A 20952-nucleotide genomic window follows, 5' to 3' on the forward strand; every position below is an offset into this window, starting at 1 on the left:
TCGGTAAAAATGACACCTTCTCTTTATTCTGTAGGTCCATACGATTAAAATGATACCCTACTTATGAAGTTTGATTTTGTCGTACTTCTGGAAAAAATCATAACTACATGCAGGAAAATGTATACGTTTAAAATTGTCATCTTCTGACCCCTATAACTTTTTTATTTTTCCACATATGGGGCAGTATGAGGGTTGATTTTTTGCACCGTGATCTGAAGTTTTTAGTGGTACCATTTATGCATTGATAGGATATAAAAAGTGACCAAAAATACGCTATTTTAGAGTTTGGAATTTTTTTGCGCATACGCCATTGACCGTGCAGTTTAATTATTGATATATTTTTATAATTTGGACATTTCCGCACGCGGTGATACCACATATGTTTATTTTTATTTATTATTTTTATTTATTATTTTATTTTTTTTTTGTAAATGTGAAAAGGGGGGTAATTCAAACTTTTATTAGTGAAGGGGTTAAATGATCTTTATTCACTTTTTTTCACTTTTTTTTTGCAATGTTATAGCTCCCATAGGGGGCTATAACACTGCACACACTGATCTTTTACATTGATCATTGGTTTCTCATAGGAAACCACTGATCAATGATTCTGCTGCTTGACTGCTCATGCCTGGATCTCAGGCACTGAGCAGTCATTCGGCAATCGGACACCAGGAGGCAAGGTAGGAGACCCTCCATGTGTCACCGCGGCGATCCTGAACAGCTCCCTGAGCTAACCGGCAATCTTTTACTTTCACTTTAGATGCGGCGTTCAACTTTGAATGCCGTGTCTAAAGGGTTAATAGTGCGCGGCACCACGATTAGTGCTGCGCACTATTAGCCACGGTGTTGGTAGAGGCCGTGGCCCCGCATTATAGAATGGGAGCGGACACAGGAGGTACCGGTACGTCCTGGGTCCTTAACAGGTTAAAAACTGCCAAGGAGCCCAAAAACGCCAAAAGGATAAAAAAAACGCCAAACTGAAAACCTACAAGTGGATTTGGCATTTTGCAGTTCCCTATTGACTTAAAGTTTCACTTGATCTTTATAACTCAGGATGAGTAGCAAACCAGGGTAAATTCTCACAAACATTGGCCCTCATTTACTTAGAAAATCGGGTTGTAAGTCTATCTTGCTTCCTTACTCGACTGCTTTTTTCCCCTGGTATTTATTATTATGTCGCATCCTGCTTGTCGCACTGGGTTTTGTAGGTTTTGGTTTCCAACTCCTCTGAGTTGTCGGGGAAAAATCCACAACAATTTAACAAATTCGGGTTGGAAACCTTTGTAAATACGTGGGAAAGCTCAGAAATGTCGGGTTACGCCGCTTTTTCGGGTTTGGGAGAATCCACATCGGGTCCGTCGGGAAAAAATGTTGCATCATGTCGCAGACTGGCGCACGATGTCTGCGACATGTCGCAGACAAAGATGCGACAAAAAAAAACGACAAAACAAGTCGGGTTTAGAATAGTAAATGAGGGCCATTGTCTCATTCATCTGAACAGGCCTGTAGAAATATATGTCCTTGCTGTCAAAACAATCTTATTTAGATTAATGCACCAAATTTGTCACATGTGAATGTAACCTAAAAGATATCCAAATCTAAAAAACTGATGTCAATTCAGACATATTTATGTTTTGAATAACAAAACTAAGAGTTTTTTCCTCAAATAAAAATTGTATTAGTTTTCAATTAAAATAATTTGCAGAAATATAATAGTACAGCAATTGAAAGGGAATAAGGAACAGGAAGGCGGAAAAGAGAAATGGGAATGTGTGAAAAAGTAACAAGGCACTAGAAGAAGAGAACTAGCTGAATAAACATAGGGCATTGAGAAAAATGATATTACCTGTAGAGGTCAATCCAAAATATAAAGAATGGGGGGGGGGGCTCAAACAAATAAGTTAATAATAATTGCTACCATAATGTTGGAATAATATTTACAATTCCAAAAGAAGAAAAAAAGGAAAACACTCCAAAATGGTGCACACCAAATCATAAAAGTTTAAATTTTTTATTAATTACACATGGTACAAAATACAAGGAAACTCTCTAAAACCAATTAAAAAGTACCCATGAAAGGGCAAAAAACTCCACATGGGGTAGGGGCCATGGATTCCTCCCCAAGGGCACTCAAACCCCAATACTGCATTATGCATCTACCCCCAATAGACTGGTTATAGGTGTATAATTATGTGTTAACTAAAATCATGGTCAGTGAAACCAAGCCATATTAGATTACAACAAATACATAATAATGGTATACAACCTCACAAATACAAAGGGTCACAGATCATAGACATCAAACCAGATGGGGAAGTTCAGGGCAGATAGATGAGCACGCAGCTGAAACCTCCACATGTTCCAATGTCCTAAGACAACTTCCTCAGGAACCTGTTGAGCAGGGGTACTCAACTATGTTTAGTGAGGGTCCGCTTATTCAGGTCTGCCACTGGTAAAGGTCCAAGCAAAGCGCTGAGGCCTGGTTCACACCTAGTGGCCGCAGTGCCATGAAGGAAATTGGCAGTATTCAGAAAATACTGGAAACAGTAGGTTTACATCCTCCAGACTTCAGTAATTTTGCCTGAGACTGTGCCCCTGAAAATAATACTGCCGTATTGTGTATCCCTGAATATAATACTGCCACAGCTGTGCCCCTGAAAATAATACTGCCACATGATGTACCCCTGAATATAATACTGCCACACGCTATGCCATGAAGGAAATAGGCAAAATTACTGAAGTCTGGAGGATGTAAACCTACTGTTTCCTGTATTTTCTGAATACTGCCAGAGACTGTATCCCTGAAAATAATACTTCCGTATTGTGTATCCCTGAATATAATACTGCCACACACTGTGCCGCTGAATATCATACTGCCACATGCTGTACCCCTGAATATAATACTGCCACAGCTGTGCCCCTGAAAATAATACTGCCACATGATGTACCCCTGAATATATTACTGCTGCACACTGTGCCTCTGAATATATTACTGCCGCACGCTGTGCCCATGGAATATTACTGCCACATGCTCTATTCCTGAATATATTACTGCCACACGCTGTGCCCCTGGTATATTACTGCCACATGCTATACCCCTGAAAATATTACTGCCACGCGCTATATCCCTGGTATATTACTGCCACACACTATGTCCCCAAATATAATTTTAACAAACACTACCGTAAAACAATGAATGATGCCACTGTGCCCGACAATAAATGATGCCACTGTGCCCCGACAATGCCGCCGTGTACCCACAATTATTCATGCCCCTGTGCCCCCATAATTATTGATGCCACTGTGCCCCTCAATTATTCATGCCACCATGCTCCCCAATTATTGATGCTACCGTGCCTGATGGGAGTTGTAGATTTGTAGCAACTGGAGAGTCACAGGTGGGGGAACACAAAAATTTACCTGAAAGTTTGTCTCCCCGTCCCAGCTCCCACACTGCTCTGGCCTCTTCTAGTCAGGCCTGGCCAAAGCAGATGATGCAGGCAGCGCAGAAGCGCCGGGCGGCCGGGCAGGGAGCAGAGTGTTCCGGGCTGCGGCTATTCATTTGTATTAGCGTCTTAGAGACACCTATACAAATGAATGAGGGGAGAACCGGTGGGCAGTCCAGATGACTCGCGGCTGCGGTTCGGATCTAGACCGCGGTTCACCAGTGGAGTACCGCTGCTGTAGAGGATCCCAAACATTTTATTCATGGTCTTAACTTTGAAACTCCATCCAGGACTTCCAAAACATTTTTTGGGGATGCTGCAGTGACAGCAGTTATTTCCTGGGAGGTGTAGTAAAAATAAAGAAATACATGATACTCACCAACTTGGTCACCCAAAGCTCTCCATATAGAGCTGGTCCCTGGTGTACCACTTAAAGGAGTTCTGTAGTGAAAGATAACTTATCCCCTATCCAAAGGATAGGGAATAAGTTATAGATCGCGGGGGTCCAACCGTTGAGACCCATCGCTATCTCCTGAACGGGGCCACGGCAACCTGCTGGAAGGAGGCATGCCCCCTCCCCCCGCACTGAGCCGCAGCCGGCATGCCCCCTCCATGTATCCCATAGAGATCCTGCGGGGGTCGGAACAGCTGCTTCCGGCAGACTGCCGGGGCCTCAATCCAAACTTATTTGGATAGGGGATAAGTTTTTTTTCACTGCACCTAAAAAACAAAACAAAAAAAAACACTGCTGAGCCTCCCCCTTTCCATCCTTTCCCCGTTAAAGGCGAACCGTGGTCTAGATCCGAACCACAGCCGCGAGTCATCTGGACTGCCCACCGGTTCTCCCCTCATTCATTAATATAGGAGTCTCTAAGACGCTGATACAAATGAATAGTCGCAGCCCGGAACACTCTGCTCCCTGCCTGGCGCTTCTGCGGTGCCTGCATCATCTGCTTTGGCCAGGCCTGACTAGAAGAAGCCAGAGCAGTGTGGGACCTGGGACGGGAAGACAAACTCTCAGGTAAATTTTTGTGTTCCCCCACCTGTGACTCTCCAGTTGCTACAAAACTACAACTCCCATCAGGCACGGTAGCATCAATAATTGGGGAGCATGGTGGCATGAATAATTGAGGGGCACAGTGGCATCAATAATTGTGGGAGCACGTGGGCATGAATAATTGTGGGTACACGGCGGCATTATTTACAGAAAAACTGGTATTATTGTGTGCCGAAATGTCAAAGCTATCAAAATATACATTACTATGATGAAAATGGAACATCCAGAAAACATGGCTTAAAGATCAATAATAATGTTTTTTTTTTTAGAAAAGTTTTAAAATTTTATTACAGTAGTTAAATTTAAAAATCAAACAAAAAAACATATTACTCAAACTGTAATCTTACTCAAAGGCAGAAACACACACTGACATACCCGGTGACCACACCCTCCTATGCTTCCCCTTTAAGCTGCAGTGACTCTTCTGCTCCTACATCATGTCTTATACTCCAGGTACCGTATATACTCGAGTATAAGCTGACCCGAGTATAAGCCGAGACCCCTCATTTCAACCCAAAATCCCAGGAAAAGTTATTGACTCGAGTATAAGCCTAGGGTGGGAAATACATCATCCCCCCCCTGTCATCATCCAGACCCCCGTCATTAACATCCTCATCATCATCACCGCCTGTCATCATCCAGACCCTCATCATCATCACCTGTCATCATCCTCTTGTCATCATCCCACACCCCCCCTTCATCATCCCCTTGTCATCATCCCCACCCCCCTTCATCATCCCCTTGTCATCATCCCCACCCCCCTTCATCATCATCCCACACACCCCCCCTTCATCATCCCCACCCCCCTTCATCATCCCCTTGTCATCATCCCCACCCCCTTCTTCATCCCCTTGTAATCATCCCACCCCCCCCCCTTCATCATCCCCTTGTCATCATCCCACACACCCCCCCTTCATCATCCCCCCCCCCCTTTATCATCCCACACCCTCCCTTCATCATCCTCTTGTCATCATCCGCCCGCAGTGGTCTTCAACCTGCGGACCTCCAGAGGTTTCAAAACTACAACTCCTAGCAAGCCCGGGCAGCCATCGGCTGTCCGGGCTTGCTGGGAGTTGTAGTTTTGAAACCTCCGGAGGTCCGCAGGTTGAAGACCACTGCGGCCTTCGACATCATCCAGCCCCCTCTCACCCCCTTTAGTTCTGTACAGTACTCACCTCCGCTCGGCGCTGGTCCGGTGCTGCAGGACTGTCCGGAGAGGAGGTCGTCCGGTGGGATAGTGGTTCCGGGCTGCTATCTTCACTGGGGGCGCCTCTTCTCCGCGCTTCAGGCCCAGAATAGAGGCGTTGCCTTGACGATGACGCAGAAGTACGTTGGCAATGAACGTACCTCTGCGTCGTTGTCAAGGCAACGTGACTATTCTGGGGCCGGGCCCGAAGCGCTTAGAAGTGGCCTCCCCGGTGAAGATAGCAGCCCGGAACCACTATCCCACCGGACGACCTCCTCACCGGACAGTCCTGCAGCACCGGACCAGCGCCGAGCGGAGGTGAGTCCTGTACAGAACTAAAGGGGGTGAGAGGGGGCTGGATGATGTCGAAGGCCGCAGTGGTCTTCAACCTGCGGACCTCCGGAGGTTTCAAAACTACAACTCCCAGCAAGCCCGGACAGCCGATGGCTGCCCGGGCTTGCTGGGAGTTGTAGTTTTGAAACCTCTGGAGGTCCGCAGGTTGAAGACCACTGCGGGTGGAGAGTTCACTCGAGTATAAGCCGAGGGGGGTTGTTTTCAGCACGAAAAATCGTGCTGAAAAACTCGGCTTATACTCGAGTATATACGGTACCTCCACAGCTGCCCTTACTATTATGTTGTTACCTCACGTCATATACACCAGCCACCTAAAGAGCTGCAATCACTATTCTGCTCTTACATCATGTCTTATACTCCAGTCACCACCAGAACTGCAGTCACTTTTTGATGACCACAGGAATGATAAGAATTATATATGTCACGTAGCAGGGTGGTGTAGCTAACCTGGTGTCCCCTGTGAACTCCATTGACCTTTTTGTCAATTGAGTTGTTCCTGTAGCGCAAGAATGAGACCTCTGGACACTTGGATTCCATGAAATAGAATACAGTCTCCTTATCACAGTGTAGGATGTTACAGCTTTTTAGCCAGATGAATGGATTTTTGATCACTGTGCCTTTAAACTTTACTTTTGCAATAGATTTACTTCATTTTAAAGTCTCTGGTTTGCTATTAGCACATGAAAGTATAGTGACTATTGCAGTTGTAAATGCAGACAGAATACAGATGTTGTCAGACCAATTAACAAAATTTCTACCAATCTAAACAGGTTGGCTTACTGTGGTGCCATCTCACAATCGGCATGATTAGTCGGCCGAACCAGCCGACCAATTACCCGTCCTGCTGGGGTGCATCAGCGGGTGATTGGCGGTGGAGGGAGGGGGTGATTGGCAGTGGGGGGTGTGGGAAGGCTCACCTGGGGTCCGGTATGGCGGTGGTCCCGAGCGGCGGCGGCGGTCTCCTGAGGCGGCGGTCCCAGCGGTCTGTGGCGGAGGGTTCCAACAGCAGGATTTAAGCACTGTTTGCCTCCTGCTGTTGCTTAGCAACAACTCTCAGCATGCACAGCCAAACAGCATGCTGGGAGTTGTAGTTTTGCAATAGCTGCAGGCACAACTGTCTGGGCATGCTGGGAGTTGTAGTTATGTAGTTATGAAAAAGTGTGCCTCCAGCTGTTGCATAACTACAACTCCCAACATGCACGGACAGCCAAAGGGAATGCTAGAAGTTATAGTAGTATGCCTCCAGCTGTTGCATAACTATAAGTCCCAGCATGCCCTTCGGCTGTCACTGCATGCTGAGAGTTGTAGTTTTTGCTACAGCTGAAGGCACACTGGTTGCGAAACACTGAGAGTTTGTTACCTAACTCAGTGTTTCGCAACCAGAGTGCCTCCAGCTGTTTCAAAGTACCTGATAGACCGCACATGCTGGGAGTTGTAGTTTTGCAACCAGTGTGCCTCCAGCTGTTGCATAACTACAACCCCACGCATGCATGGACAGCCAAAGGGCATGTTGGGAGTTTCAGTTTTGCAACAGCTGGAGGTTCCCCCAACCCCCCCCCCCCCCCCCCCCCCCATGTTAATGCAGGGTACATTCACACGGGCGGGGGCTTACAGTTTGAGATGCAGCAAACTTTCCACTGCAGCTCAAACTCCCAGCGGAAAACTCGCTGTGTACCCCCGCCTGTGTGAATGTACCCTAAAATCACTACACTACACCTACACAGACTAAAAACTAAAACACTACATATGCACATACCCCTGAACAGTTAGCCCCCCCCCCCCCTAATAAAAATGAACAACTTCTGGGACAGCGCTGTCTCCTAAACAGGGCCTCCAGCTGCTGCAAAACAACAACTCCCTGTATTGCTGGCTGGACAGCCATTGACTGTCCAGGCATGCTGGGAGTTTTGCAACAGCTGGATGCACCCTGTTTGGGAAACACTGCCGTAGGGTAATTTTGGTATCCAGGCAAGTCTACTTCTTGCATCTGGTTCCGTCCCTATGCAAATCCCTAACTTAGGCCTCAAATGCGCATGGCGCTCTCACACTTTAGAGCCCTGTCGTATTTCAAGGCAACAGTTTAGGGCCACATATGGGTTATTTCTGTAGTCGGGAGAAATTGCCTAACAAATTTTGGGGGTGTTTTCTCCTTTTACCCCTTATAAAAAGGTTAAGTTGGGGTCTACTCCAGCATGTTATTGTAAACTTTTTTTTATTTTTTACACTATTTTTTATGTGGATGTAAAATGCTCTGCGGGCGCACAACAACAAGGCTCAGTAGTGAGAGCACCATGTACATTTGAGGTGATTTGCAGGGGTGGCTTATCGTTGCAGCGGTTCTGACATAAACGCAAAATAAACAAAAAACACCCACATGTGACCTCATTTTGGAAACTACACCTCTCACGGAACGTAACAAGGGGTATAGTGAGCCTTAACATCCCACAGGTGTTTGAAGAATTTTCGTGAAAATGAAAAAAGCTGGTGTTATCCCAATTTTTTTTTCACAAATTCTCACAAGGGGTAATAGGAAAAAAGCCCCCCATAATTTGTAACACCATTTCTTCTGAGTATATAAATACCCCATATGTGGGCGTAAAGTGCTCTGCTGGTGCTCTACAGGGCTCAGAAGAAAAGGAGCGCCATTGGGCTTTTGGAGAGAGAATGTGTCTGGAATTGAAGGCCATGTGTGTTTACAAAGCCCCCATAATGCCAGAATAGTGGACCCCCCCCCCCCCACATGTGACGCCATTTTTGAAACTACACACCTCATGGAATGTGATAAGGGGTACAGTGAGCATTTACACCCACTGGTGTCTGAGAGATTTTTTGAACAGTGGTCCATGAAAATTTAAAATTGAATTTTTCATTTGCACAGCCCAGTGAGGTGTAAATGCTCACTGCACCCCTTATTACATTCCGTGAGGGGTGTAGTTGCTGAAATAGGGTCACATGTGGGGGGGGGGGAGTCCATTGTTCTGGCACCATGGGGGCTTTGTTAAATGCCCATGGCCCCCGACTTCCATTCCAAACAAATTCTCTCTCCAAAAGCCCAATGGTGCTCTTTCTCTTCTGGGGTTACAATTTATGGGGGGCATTTTCTCCTATAACCTCTTGTAAAAAATTAATTTACACATCTGACTTTAACGAAAAGTCGTCAAACACCTGTGGGGTTTTAAGGCTCACCATACCCTTTGTTACGTGCCTTGAGGGGTGTAGTTTCCAAAATAGTATGCCATGTGTTTTTTTTTGCTGCTATGAAGCCATAGGAGCTTCCTAAATGCGACATGCCCCCCAAAAACCATTTCAGCAAAATTCACTCTCCAAAATCCCATTGTCGCTCCTTCGTTCTGAGCCCTCTAGTGCACCCACAGAGCACTTTACATTCACATATGAGGTATTTCCTTACTGGAGAGAAATTGGGTTACACATTTTGGGGTGCATTTTCCCCTTTACCCCTTGTAAAATTTCAAAAACTGGGTCTACAAGAACATGTTAGTGTAAAAAATGGAGATTTTGAATTTTCTTCTTCACTTTGCTACTATTCCTGTGAAACACCTAAAGGGTTAACAAACTTTTTGAATGTCATATTGTATACTTTGAGGGGTGCAGTTTTTATAATGGGGTCATTTGTGGGGTATTTTTTATACAAAGGCCCCTCAAATCCACTTCAAAACTGAACTGGTCCCTGAAACATTCCGATTTGGAAAATTTTGTGAAAAACTGGAAAATTTCTGCTGAACTTTGAAGCCCTCTGATGTTTTCCAAAAGTAAAAACATGTCAACTTTATGATGCAAACATAAAGTAGACATATTGTATATGTGAATTAATATATAATGTATTTGGCATGTCTATTTTGCTCATAAGCAGAGAGCTTCAAAGTTAGAAAAATGCAACATTTTCAAAATTTTCATGACATTTTTTTATTTTTCACCAAGAAATGATGCAAGTATCAACGGAAATTTACCACTATGTTAAAGTAGCAAAAACTATCTCGGAATCAAATTCATAAGTAAAAGCATCCCATAGTTATTAATGCTTAAAGTGACGGTGGTCAGATGTGCAAAAAATGCTCTGGTCCTTAAGGTGGAAATGGACTTAGTCCTTAAGGGGTTAATCTCCTGGCAACTTTCTAGCCCAAGAGACTACAGGTAAATCTGTATCATGATTGCTGTAGTCTTGGGCTCTGAAATTGTCTGGAGGTATAAAAAAAAACATTTCCACATTCTTAATGATAGTAACACAGTTACAAAAGTTGAAAAAAGACAAGAGTTCATTGAGTTCAACCTAGAACACTACTGTGTTGATCCAGAGGAAGGGAAAAAAAAACAGGAAAAATTCCTTCCCGACTACATTATAGCGATCAGAATAAATCCCTGGATCAACATTCTATCCCCATAAATCCATAACCTGTAATATTATATTTTTTCCAAAATAACATCCCCCTGGATATATTCGTGAATCATATGATCAAATAATGACATGGCTTGTAATAGGAAAAATGCCATAGAAACAACAGTAACCAATAAACAGATTCACACAGTGAAAGAAAAAAAAATATATATATTTTTTATAAATCAACTGGTGCCAGAAAGTTAAACAGATTTGTAAATTACTTCTGTTAAAAATATTAACCCTTCCAGTACTTATCAGCTGCTGTATGTTCAGGAGGAAGTTCTTTTCTTATTGAATTTCCTTTCTGTCTGACCACAGTGCTCTCTGCTAACACCTCTGTCCATTTTAGGAACTGTCCAGAGTAGGAACAAATCCCCATAGCAAACCTATCCTTCTCTGGCCAGTTCCTAAAAAGGACAGCGGTGTCAGCAGAGAGCACTGTGGTCAGACAGAAAGGAAATTCAAAAAGAAAAGAACTAATAAGTACTGGAAGTACACCTAATAAGTAATGTAAGGGCTGTGCCCGCTGTGCCCACCTGCATGCTTCACTTCTGGGTGAAGCAAGAGTAAAAAATGTAAAAAAAAATGTTTTCATGTAAAGGAGCTGTTTAGTTGTACAGTTTCCCCTAGTGTCCTAAACCTGTTGCTGCATCTTTTGTGCATTAGACACTAGGGGGAGCTGTTGTACAGAAGTAAAAAAATATATATATATATGTGTGTGTATATAAATATATGTACAATATACACATATATATTAAAAATTTAGTAGAAAATTAGAAAAAATTTTCATAATAAAATAAGCCTTCTAATGTCTTAAAAAAGTAAAAGAATGTTTAACAAATGATGCCAACATAAAGTAGAAATGTTGTGGATGTGAATTAATAACTACATTTATTTGGCATGACTATTTGTCTGTGTTCACACGGAGTAAATGAAGAGTAATTCACGCCGAAAAATTTACAGGCGGAAAAAATAATTTTATTTTCGCGCAAAATTCGCGGGAAATTTGCATGCAAATTGCGCGCAAATTGTCCACGAATTCCGCATCAAAAAACGATGTTGGGCGAAATTTTTTTTTACCATTGACTTGAATTGATTTCTGCTAGCGGATTCCGCTTGAAGAATGTACATGTTCTTTCTTCAAGCGGAAAGGAATTCAGTGTCGGAATTCTGCTAGCAGAATTTCCGCAGTGTGAACAGGCCAGCGGAAATAACATTAAAGTCAATGGGCAGAGAAGATGTGCATTAGTTTGTAGCGGAGAATTCAAGAGGAATTACTCGAGTAAATTCCTCTTGAATTACTCCGTGTGAATGCACCCAGTTTCAAACATAGAAAAATGAAAATGTTTCCAGTTTTCCACAATATTTTAGAGTTTTTCACAAAAATCGCTTCATGTATCAACAAAAATTTACCACTAATATAAAGTACAATATGTCTTGAAAAAACTATCTCTGAATCACTTTGCCAGGTAAAAGCAGTTCAAAGTTATTACCACTTAAAGAGACAGAGAAAAAACGGACTGGGTCATGAAGGCCAAAACTAGCTGTGTCATGAAGGGGTTAAAGGGTACCTCTCATCAAAAAAAACTTTTGATATATTATAGATTAATGTATGCAGAATAACTTTACAATTGCATGTTATTAAAAAATATGCTTCTTTCTATTTAATTTTCCACTTTGAAGAAATGACCACTAGGGGTCTCCCTACCAGTCCTGGCAGCAAGCATTTCAGACTCATGCTGGAGTCCTAAACACTACGAGCTGCCAGTCTGCTTTGTTCACAAAGGAGAACACTCAGAGCTGCCAGTCTGCTTTGTTCACAGCCTGTTTAGCTGTGAACAAAGCAGGCTGGCAGCTCTGAGTGTTTAGGACTCCAGCATGAGTCAGAAATGCTTGCTGACAGGACTGATCGGGAAAAATACAATAGAAAGAAGCATATTTTTCATTAACATGCTATTGGAAAGTTATTCAACATTCATTAATCTAAAATATATCAAAAGTTTATTTGATGAGAGGTACCCTTTAATGTTATAATTGCATTAAATGTGGCAATAATTATTTTCTATGTCATAACTATGGGACATTTTATTATTTCCTGGATAACATTTTTTCCTTGTTTTGATTTCCCTTAGAAAGTGCAAGTTGTAATTACTGTTTTGGACTATGACAAGCTGGGTAAGAATGAAGCAATTGGCAAGGTCTTTGTTGGATGCAGTGCCACAGGAACTGAACTTCGTCATTGGTCTGACATGCTGGCCAATCCACGACGTCCCATAGCTCAGTGGCACCCACTTAAGCCAGAAGAGGAAGTGGACCTAGCACTGGGCTCCAAGAAGTAATGAGCCCTTTACACATCTTTTTTCCCTTATTCCTTGCTTTTGACCCTCACACTCTGCTATGCAGACAACAAGCACCTTCTGCTAACCCCCAGGCTCTCCCTACAACACAGCAGCCAAGACTTAATGAACACATAAAGAAGTATCATCAATGAAAAAGGCAGTTTTGGTGTACATGTTTTTGAAGTTTCTTGGGGTCAACTTCAAAATCATATTTGGGCTATGCCTCACTCTTTTATGTGTTCTAGGCAATTTTATATTCTTACAAGTTAAAGAAAAACTGTGTGACATATTAGTCTTCCAAAAATATGTGTTTAAAATATATTAATATATACAGTCACCATCATTAACACAGTAAATAGTGTAAATGAAATATCCATCTGCATTAAATGAATAATAGCTAAGAAATATACTTCATAACTTTTTGTAGGCATTTATTAAGGATTGAAAAACAGTTCATATGCTTACAACTTGAAGGATGAAAGACATTTCCTTATGTTTGATATCAAAAGCGAGATTCATATTTCCTGTAGTATGTGTACACATTATACTTAACTATGAGGTCACTACAACAAGATTAACCTCACAATGGTTACTCTTTTGTTTTTGCTGTATTTTAATGAGAGTGCTACATTGGCTCTCATTTACTCTTGTTCATTGAAATGTCTTCCAACAAACCTCTTCACAAAGATGTAACAAGGTAAAGTGCATACTCACCAACATAATATTGCTTATTAGGATGTACACCAATATAACATGGCAAGACCTGGTAGACATAGTGAAATAGCTATTACAATAATTATGGTAATGACACTACTTAATACTTACCGGGCAACAGAAAATATTTAAAATGCTGCACAAAGCCATTGGTTGTTGTAAATGGACAGAAGAAGAGGTGGCCTATAAGGATGACACAGGTCAGAGCAGTTATGTTTTTAGAATTTAGATAAAAAAGTATATTTTGATTTGTAGATCTGTAGATCAAAAGTTGTCAACCCAAAATAGCGACAACTAGCATAAAGCAAGGAAAAAGTGTCTCCTGTAAGTGTTACTATGAAAGATAACAAAGGTAAAAATAATTTGTTTATTTTGTCACTTTGATGTATTTTTTTATTTTTAGAAATATATTTTCTCTATTTCATAGATAATATTACAGTTTAATGACAAAGATTGTGGTGAGTTTAGAAAATAATTCAGACTTGATAAAGATAAATGGGCTAAGCATACTAGAAATACATCTATGTAGACTTCAGATTAAAGGGGTACTCCACCCCTAGATATCTTATCCCCTATCCAAAGGCTGCAGCACCCCAGACATCCAACTAGCGATGCGGGGCGGAGGCTCGTGACGTCACGGTCACGTCCGCTCGTAACATCATAGCCACGCTCCCTCAATGCAAGTCTATGGGAGGGGGCATGGCCGTTACGTCACAAGCCTCCAACGCTCTCAATCAACGCCAGGTGCAGCAGAGAGGTTGCGGGGGTCCCCAGCAACAAGACCCCTGCGATCAGACATCTTATCCCCTATCTGAGTACCCCTTTAATCTATTATGCATAAAAAACACTAAGTTTAAATACATTATTTATGTCTGTAAGTTAGCCATAGAAGAGTTTATTGATATATTAAAGGAAATCTGTCACCAGTGTCACCTGCACTAACCTGTTGGTACCGACAGATAGTGCAGGTGACACTGATGACAACGGTACTTACCTTGTCCCATTCCATGGCGGGGATCTTCAGTAATTTCCTCTGTTAGCTCTAGTCCCGGCAGCCGGCTTGGCGCACGGGCGGAGCTTACTGATGTCACCGCTGCTGCGAGACGCTGCAGAGAGCAGCTGCGGCTTGGGGCATGGGCGGAGCTTAGTGATGTCACTTCTGCTCCCTGCTGGGTCCCGCTGTGAGAGAACAGCAGCAGTGATGTCAGTAAGCTCCACCCATGCCCCAAGCCGGGTGCCCAGAGCGGAGCTAATGGAGGAGATTACCGAAGATCCCCGCCACTGAACGGGACAAGGTCAGTACCGTTGTCATCAGTGTCACTTGCACTATCTATCGGTACTGACAGGTTAGTGCAGGTGACACTGGTGACAGATTTTGTAGCTCAACACTTAAAGTTATAAGTTCTTTTTAGCTTTTATGCACTATTTATACAGCAATTGCTTAGAAAAGAAGATTTACATATGTATTCCTGCTGTTTTTCCTGTTAAGTCATGTAGGAAAATGCAAACTGACTACTTTGTAGGCCATCAGTTTGAATTCTTTGCACAAGCACTACAGTTCAGTGTTTGCTTTGTGGACTTCATGTCCCAGGGTGCACTGCACTACTGGAGATAATCATCATTGGCCATGCATGGAGAGCAGAGCAGTGAGCTATTATTCCCTACTATGTTTCTCCCAGACCCGGATGAGAATCTACTTGCTCCTGTTATTAGATTAGAAACAGATTATTGTTGGCACTCATGAAGCTGTTAATGTAATAAAATAAAAGGTACTTACAAATATTTAAAGGACGTCTGCAGCCGTTTGACACTTATCCCCTATCCACAGGATAGGGGATAAGTGCTTGATCGTGGTGGGTCCGACCACTGGGACCCCCCTGATCTTCTAAACGGGGCTAATGAGTGCTAATGCGCGTAGCGTCAACCTGAGAGGTAGACGGTTACGCCCCCTCCCCACCCCGTCCCCATACAGTTCTATGGGAGAGGCACGAACACTGCCTCCCCGCCTCTCCTATAGAGTTACATGGATGAAGCGTGTCGACTGCAACGTCATACTGCGGCCGGCACTCCTCCTGGATGGGAGACCCGCAGCCCTGTGCGGGGGGGCCCCAGTGTTTGGACCCCCTACGATCAAACACTTATGCCCTATACTGGGGATAAGTGTTAACGGGCTGCGGATGTCCTTTAAAGCATCTTACAACCTGCCTTATTTTTATAGTCTTCATTGAATTGGCAAAATGTGCTAATATATAGAACAATTTAAATGTACCTGTGATTTAAAAAACAAAACATGTTTCTGAGACATGTCAAAAGTTTTTGTCAAAAGTTTTGATCATTTGGGGTTTTAATGCAAAGACCCCCACGATCATTAGGATCAGAGAAGCACCCGCCTGTGTGCTTCATCTCCTGGATTGCATTGTTCTCTGACCAGTTGCACAAGATGGCTCCATTAGAAGTCTATGGGACCATTTAGTGCAACTGGACAAAGATCCCAGCGATCAAAGCTTTCTTCATGTCTCTGTGACATGTCAAAAGTTATTTTTTTAAAGGGACACTGTAATACAAGCTGAAACTGATACTAAAAAGATATAAGGCTTTACTCACCCCTAAATTGAGCCCTGCTGCCATTATAGTGTCCACAGCTAGGCTTGCTGCAGTGACACCAATTGTTTCCGTGATGCTGCAGTCTATCACTGGTCTCAGCAATCACATGCTGTACGTGCATGAAGAGAACACTGAGGCCACTGATTGTGTCTTTTTATTACTATTACTACATACACATTATACAATCTGTAAAATGTTGTCAAAAAACTGTCTGTAGGGTGCAGTTTAAAGCATATGCTGCAATTTATTTTAACAACTTTGTTTTGCAGCCAAAATCTTCTTATTGGCTATCGTTTTAAAAACGTTTTGCGCAACTACAGAATACATATGAAAAATGTTTGTAACACAAAGTATGACTTGAATGCTGCACCTTTTTGAGGTGTCACCAAAGAGTGTTAGAGACAGATTGAAAAATGTGTTTTCATTTTTGTATTTTTGTTAGGGCTGTAACTAAAAGGCCTTTTATTTAAGCACTTCGGGGAGAATTTATCATTGTATGTATACTATATTTTGACTCTAAATGTGTCTCTAGATTTAATGCAATGACTTTTTAGCGACTTTTCAAGCACACAATTTTCTCATGATTGTGCAGGTATGTCAAAATCAAGCTGTTTTTCTGCAGTGGTCATGAATTTATTTTGTGTGACTTTTGGTGAAAAGTCGCACAATTTTTTGCAGAGCCCTCAATTTGTCGCAGCTCTACAGCCCTGACCTGGCTTACAAAACTGGCTGTGGAAAGCAGAAAAGTTGCAGAAAAAGTTGTAAAGGGGGAACCATACAAAGTAGTGTACTCAAGTGTAATTCAGAAAAAAAAAAGAAGTGTACTAGCACCATATTTATCACTTGCCATGCAACCAATTAATAAATTTGGTGCACGTACACATTACCAACACACAAATAGTAGAAAAAATAATAGAAAAATCATTCCCCTACACCACCCTTGATAAATTCTCCCCTTTGAGTTTTATGAAGACCTTGCTCTGTTTTAAATTTATATATTTTCTTTTACAGTTAGATGCAGTTCTGGATTCCTTCATCCAAAACAAAGCTTCGAGTACTCTGCTGCTCAGCGTTTGGAACGCTGGAGCCAGTGCCGGGAGATCGTGACGTCATAGCCCTGCCCCTCATGATGTCATGCCCCGCCCCCTCAATGCAAGTCTATGGGAGGGGGCATGCCGGCTGTCACGCCCCCTCCCTTATCCTTGCATTGAGGGGATGGGGTGGGGCATCATTAGGGGGCGGGGCTATGACGTCATGAGCTCCCAGCACTGGCTCCAGTGTTTGGAACAGTCTGTTCCAAACGCCGAGCAGCAGAGTATCCCTTTAAGGTCCTTACGTGGTTATTATTGCCCCATGTAAAATGCCCTGCAGTCAGCTGATCTCATCTTTTATACAGGTATATAGAACATCTTCCTGTGTAAATAGGCAATGTGCTGCCAACAGTGATGGAAGTGAATGGCTACATGAATGAACCATTACTCCTGATAAATACCCAATGTAAATTGCCCTTTCCACAAGTACAGATCAAGGTGAATACAGTAGACTATGCACATCAAAGGTGTATTGTGCTTACCAGCTTCTTTGGTGTCTTCATGGTTCCACTCAGACCGACCTAGACAGACAGACTACTGCGCATGTGTAAAAAAAAAAAATTATTGTGCCCAATTAAAGAAGGGATTGAACCGTACAGTGAAACAATTTAATATGATTTGCATAGACAATGATGTTAAAAAAACAGATAAATAAAAATTTGTTTTTTAATCTGAACAAAAAATCTTCCATCCGACAAAAAATCGGGCAAAAAATGTAAATGGACTAAAATGGGTGCATGTGTTAGATACGATTTGTTAATAGAAGTCAATGGATATGTCTAGATATACGACTCTATACAATTTTCAAGGATTGTATTGTATGAATTCAATGGATATGTCAAGATGTGAATGCAGCCGTATTGTATTATGTTGGCAAACTAATGGTGTTAAATATCCTTCATTTCAAAATAACATTTCAAGCCATAAAAATACCGAAAAGTCAAGAAATTCAATGTTCAAATGTGATTCATTGTAGAACTAAGGCCTGGTTCAGCAATATATTTTACTTTACGCTTGGATTATAAGAAAATGGAGTTTATTTATTTTCTTTTTGTAATTGTTTGATTTTTTTCAGTACTGTTTGAAGAAACAGTCAAAAGTAATAATAGACAGAAGTAGTGAAACAGAAGGTGGAGTGTATTTTTTAATTTATAAAGATAATAAAGATAAAATGCTATAGGAGCAAGGCAAATAATTGTACATGAATGAAGAAAGGAGACAGAGAAAAGCAGCTATATTATGCATGCTAAGCACTGTGGCACATACTTCACATTCTCTATGTTCAAATAAGTGTATGGGTGGTTAGGAATTGAATGTATGTTTGATATATTGTATATAGTATGCATGTAACAATTTATACATAACAGCATGGGGCATAGGTGTGTGCTGCACATATTGAGTGAGACCAAAAATTTACTCATCTTTTAACCTGTTTACTGCCATGATACATTTCTTGTTATCTCAAATATCATAGTGAACATTAGGACAAAGAACATTCACATGTACTGTGTAACCCTTATTTTGTCATTGTATAAACAGGTTTCCAAAAAGGCTATTTAAGCATTTACCTTCACTGTTACATGTGCCTGTTTTTAATGAAAAATGTGCACCATTCTCATTTTAAAGTGGTATTCCAGGAAAAAACTTTTTTATATATATATCAACTGGCTCCAGAAAGTTAAACGGATTTGTAAATAACTTCTCTAAAAAAAATCCAATAATTATCAGCTGCTGAAGTTGAGTTCTTTTCTGTCTGGCAACAGTGCTCTCTGCTGACATCTCTGCTTGTCTCAGGAACTGCACAGAGTAGAATAGGTTTGCTATGGGGATTTGCTTCTACTTTGGACAGTTCCTGAGACACGTGTCATCAGAGAGCACTTAGACAGAAAAGAACAACTCAATTTCAGCACCTCATAAGTACTGAAAGGATTAAGATTTTTTAATAGAAGTAATTTACAAATCTGTTTAACTTTCTGGAGCCAGTTGATATATATAAAAAAAATGTTTTTCCTGGATAACCCCTTTAAAGCAAATTTGTAGCCAGACATCTTGGGCTTTATATTTCCTGTAAATACCCTGCTAAAGCAGTGTGGCTTGTTTCTTTGGCATTAAATGCATCCCACTGGCAACTGTCTTTGCCCTCTTCACTTTGGTGCCAATTTTTCTTAAAATCAGCCACTGTCAACATGTGTGCACATAGCCTTTTGCTCATGAAGAATAAGTTTGATAATATAGGCAATATAAAGGTTCTGAAAACTAGTTTTTTGGATACATCTAGGAGTCAGTTTTTCTATTTATATTTTTGAATGTATGCATGCAAAGAGGAATTAGAGTCTATAGTATATGTGTGTATATATATATATATATATATATATATATATATATATATATACATGCATATATATAAAATATATATAAAATATAAATACATGTTGAAATTGGGCGGGTCAGTGTTTAATAATTTTTTTTCAACTTGTGTATGTCTGGGTGATGTCTCGTAAACTGCTAAATGTTAATGGACCTTTATCCATGCAATAGATTATGGCCTTTTCCCTGGCCCAAGGATGAATCCTTCTTGTGTCTTGTGCTGTCTGTATAAGAATTTCTGCTATGATATAAAAGCCATAATTTAAGAGAAGTGTACCTTGGGAAGGGGTACATTCAGAATAAATATGCATGTTTATTGTCTTTGTCTCAGTGTTTTCTGAAAATGGAGGAGGTGATATTATTGGAAGGTATCTTATGGGCTATGCTTTCCTGTTCACCTCAAAATGTTTAATGTTTGTGTAAAAATATTGTTTTGTCTTTGTTATTTTGTAAGATGTCAACTTAATAAAGAACTATTTAAACAAATGTGGTGCAGGTTTATCTTTTTATAACCAGTTAGTAGGTCAGAAGTAGCACTAGGTTGCAAGGCACCCTGGGTGGATTTGTCTTTTGGCGTCCCTACGCAATATTAGAAATATATATGTATAGCCAATTACGACCGTGACCTGGAAGAGGGCATTTTTCTATATAATATGCCACAAACAACTGGTACATCGGCTAGATACCACAAATGCATAGGTGTGAAAAGAGACTTAAATATGAAATAGTTGTTATCAAGGAGAGCGAGGAGGTCCCATAGTAAAGTGTGTAGAAAAGCAACAACTTACTGATAATGTAAGCAGGTAGCATGTTTGTTTTAAAACACAACACCGTCACATAAGCAGAACATGTTTAGGCAGTAGCCTTTTCAGCTACTTAGCACAGGAAGTATACTGGTCTAAGCTTAATACATATGGAATCTGGTATGAACTTGCTTCGGGAGAAGGTGGGCATTCACAGCGCTGAACAGACCAGACTAAAGGTAAGAGCATACACAGGTTTCTTTTTCCCAAGATGCAACACGTTTCGCAGGCTGCTTCATGAGGCATGACAGGTGATGGAAATATGTCCACTTAATATTCAAAATTAACCCATTCATGACTGTCAAACTAACCTGATTAGCTTCTACGAGGAGGTGAGCTCCAGACTGGACCAGGGGAAATCGTTGGTTGTCGTATATCTGGATTTTTCCAAAGCATTTGATATGGTGACTCATAAAAGGTTGGTGCATAAAATGAGAAGGATGGGGCTGGGGGAAAATGTGTGCAAGTGGGTAAGTAACTGGCTCAGTGATAGGGAACAGAGGGTGGTTATTAATGGTACTTATTCTGATTGAGGAAAAATCCGGGCTGGGATTATGTATTAAATGGGAGAACACTTGGGACGACTGACATGGAA

At 41.5% G+C, this 20952-nt stretch overlaps 1 protein-coding gene across 1 annotated transcript in view; it reads left to right on the forward strand.

Annotated features, from left to right (window-relative positions):
- LOC130356349 (synaptotagmin-2-like) overlaps nt 1-20040 on the forward strand; it is a 169431-nt gene extending 149391 nt beyond the window's left edge. Inside the window, exon 9 of the mRNA XM_056557741.1 lies at nt 12572-20040. Within this exon, the coding sequence (XP_056413716.1) occupies nt 12572-12778 (207 nt within the window). The 3' untranslated portion in view covers nt 12779-20040. The remainder of the gene's footprint in view (nt 1-12571) is intronic.
- The last annotated feature ends 912 nt before the right edge of the window (nt 20041-20952 follow it).

The sequence above is a fragment of the Hyla sarda genome, chromosome 2 (genome assembly GCF_029499605.1).
Source record: "Hyla sarda isolate aHylSar1 chromosome 2, aHylSar1.hap1, whole genome shotgun sequence".
NCBI lineage: Eukaryota > Metazoa > Chordata > Amphibia > Anura > Hylidae > Hyla > Hyla sarda.